This window comes from Octopus bimaculoides, chromosome 22, assembly GCF_001194135.2.
Source record: "Octopus bimaculoides isolate UCB-OBI-ISO-001 chromosome 22, ASM119413v2, whole genome shotgun sequence".
NCBI lineage: Eukaryota > Metazoa > Mollusca > Cephalopoda > Octopoda > Octopodidae > Octopus > Octopus bimaculoides.
The window spans coordinates 2,903,252-2,903,750 of NC_069002.1; the positions used below are offsets into that span (position 1 = coordinate 2,903,252).

General features: G+C 28.5%; 1 protein-coding gene across 2 annotated transcripts in view; it reads left to right on the forward strand.

The window, feature by feature from the left end:
• Positions 1–10: 10 nt before the first annotated feature.
• LOC106870321 (uncharacterized) overlaps positions 11–499 on the forward strand; it is a 255,683-nt gene continuing 255,194 nt past the window's right edge. For both annotated transcript variants that reach the window (XM_052975839.1, XM_052975840.1), the window contains exon 1: positions 11–198. In XM_052975839.1, coding sequence (XP_052831799.1) covers positions 136–198 — 63 coding nt within the window. In that variant the 5' untranslated portion in view covers positions 11–135. The remainder of the gene's footprint in view (positions 199–499) is intronic.

Below are 499 nucleotides of genomic sequence, written 5' to 3' on the forward strand. Positions count from 1 at the left end.
TATATATATATATATATATATATATATATCGTATTGCACAGGCTGTGTATTGCATCCTTAGTTAGAATGTGATAATACACTGTGCTTCTGTGGTGAAAATATGAAGTAAGTGAATTATGAGCTGGGAGTACCAATATGTTTAGAGAGCTATGTATATCTATCGTAGTTCTCTTAATAAATATGTCGCTTGCTGTCAACGTGAGTACAACTATTCCTCTATTATTATTATTATTAGTAGTAGTAGTAGTAGTAGTGGTAATATTAGTATTGCTAGAATTAGTCGTAGTGGTGGTTATGTTGTTAGTGTTGTTGATACCATTATTATTAATAGTCGTAATATTTATTGTGTTAGTATTTTAATGAGACGATTTTCTGAATCTTACTTACTGCTTGTATGATCTTTGAGACTTTTTTCTCCTTTATTTTTCATATTGAGGTATTATATTAAAAAAAAGTGAACATGGATAGTTGTATACATACATACATACATACATACATA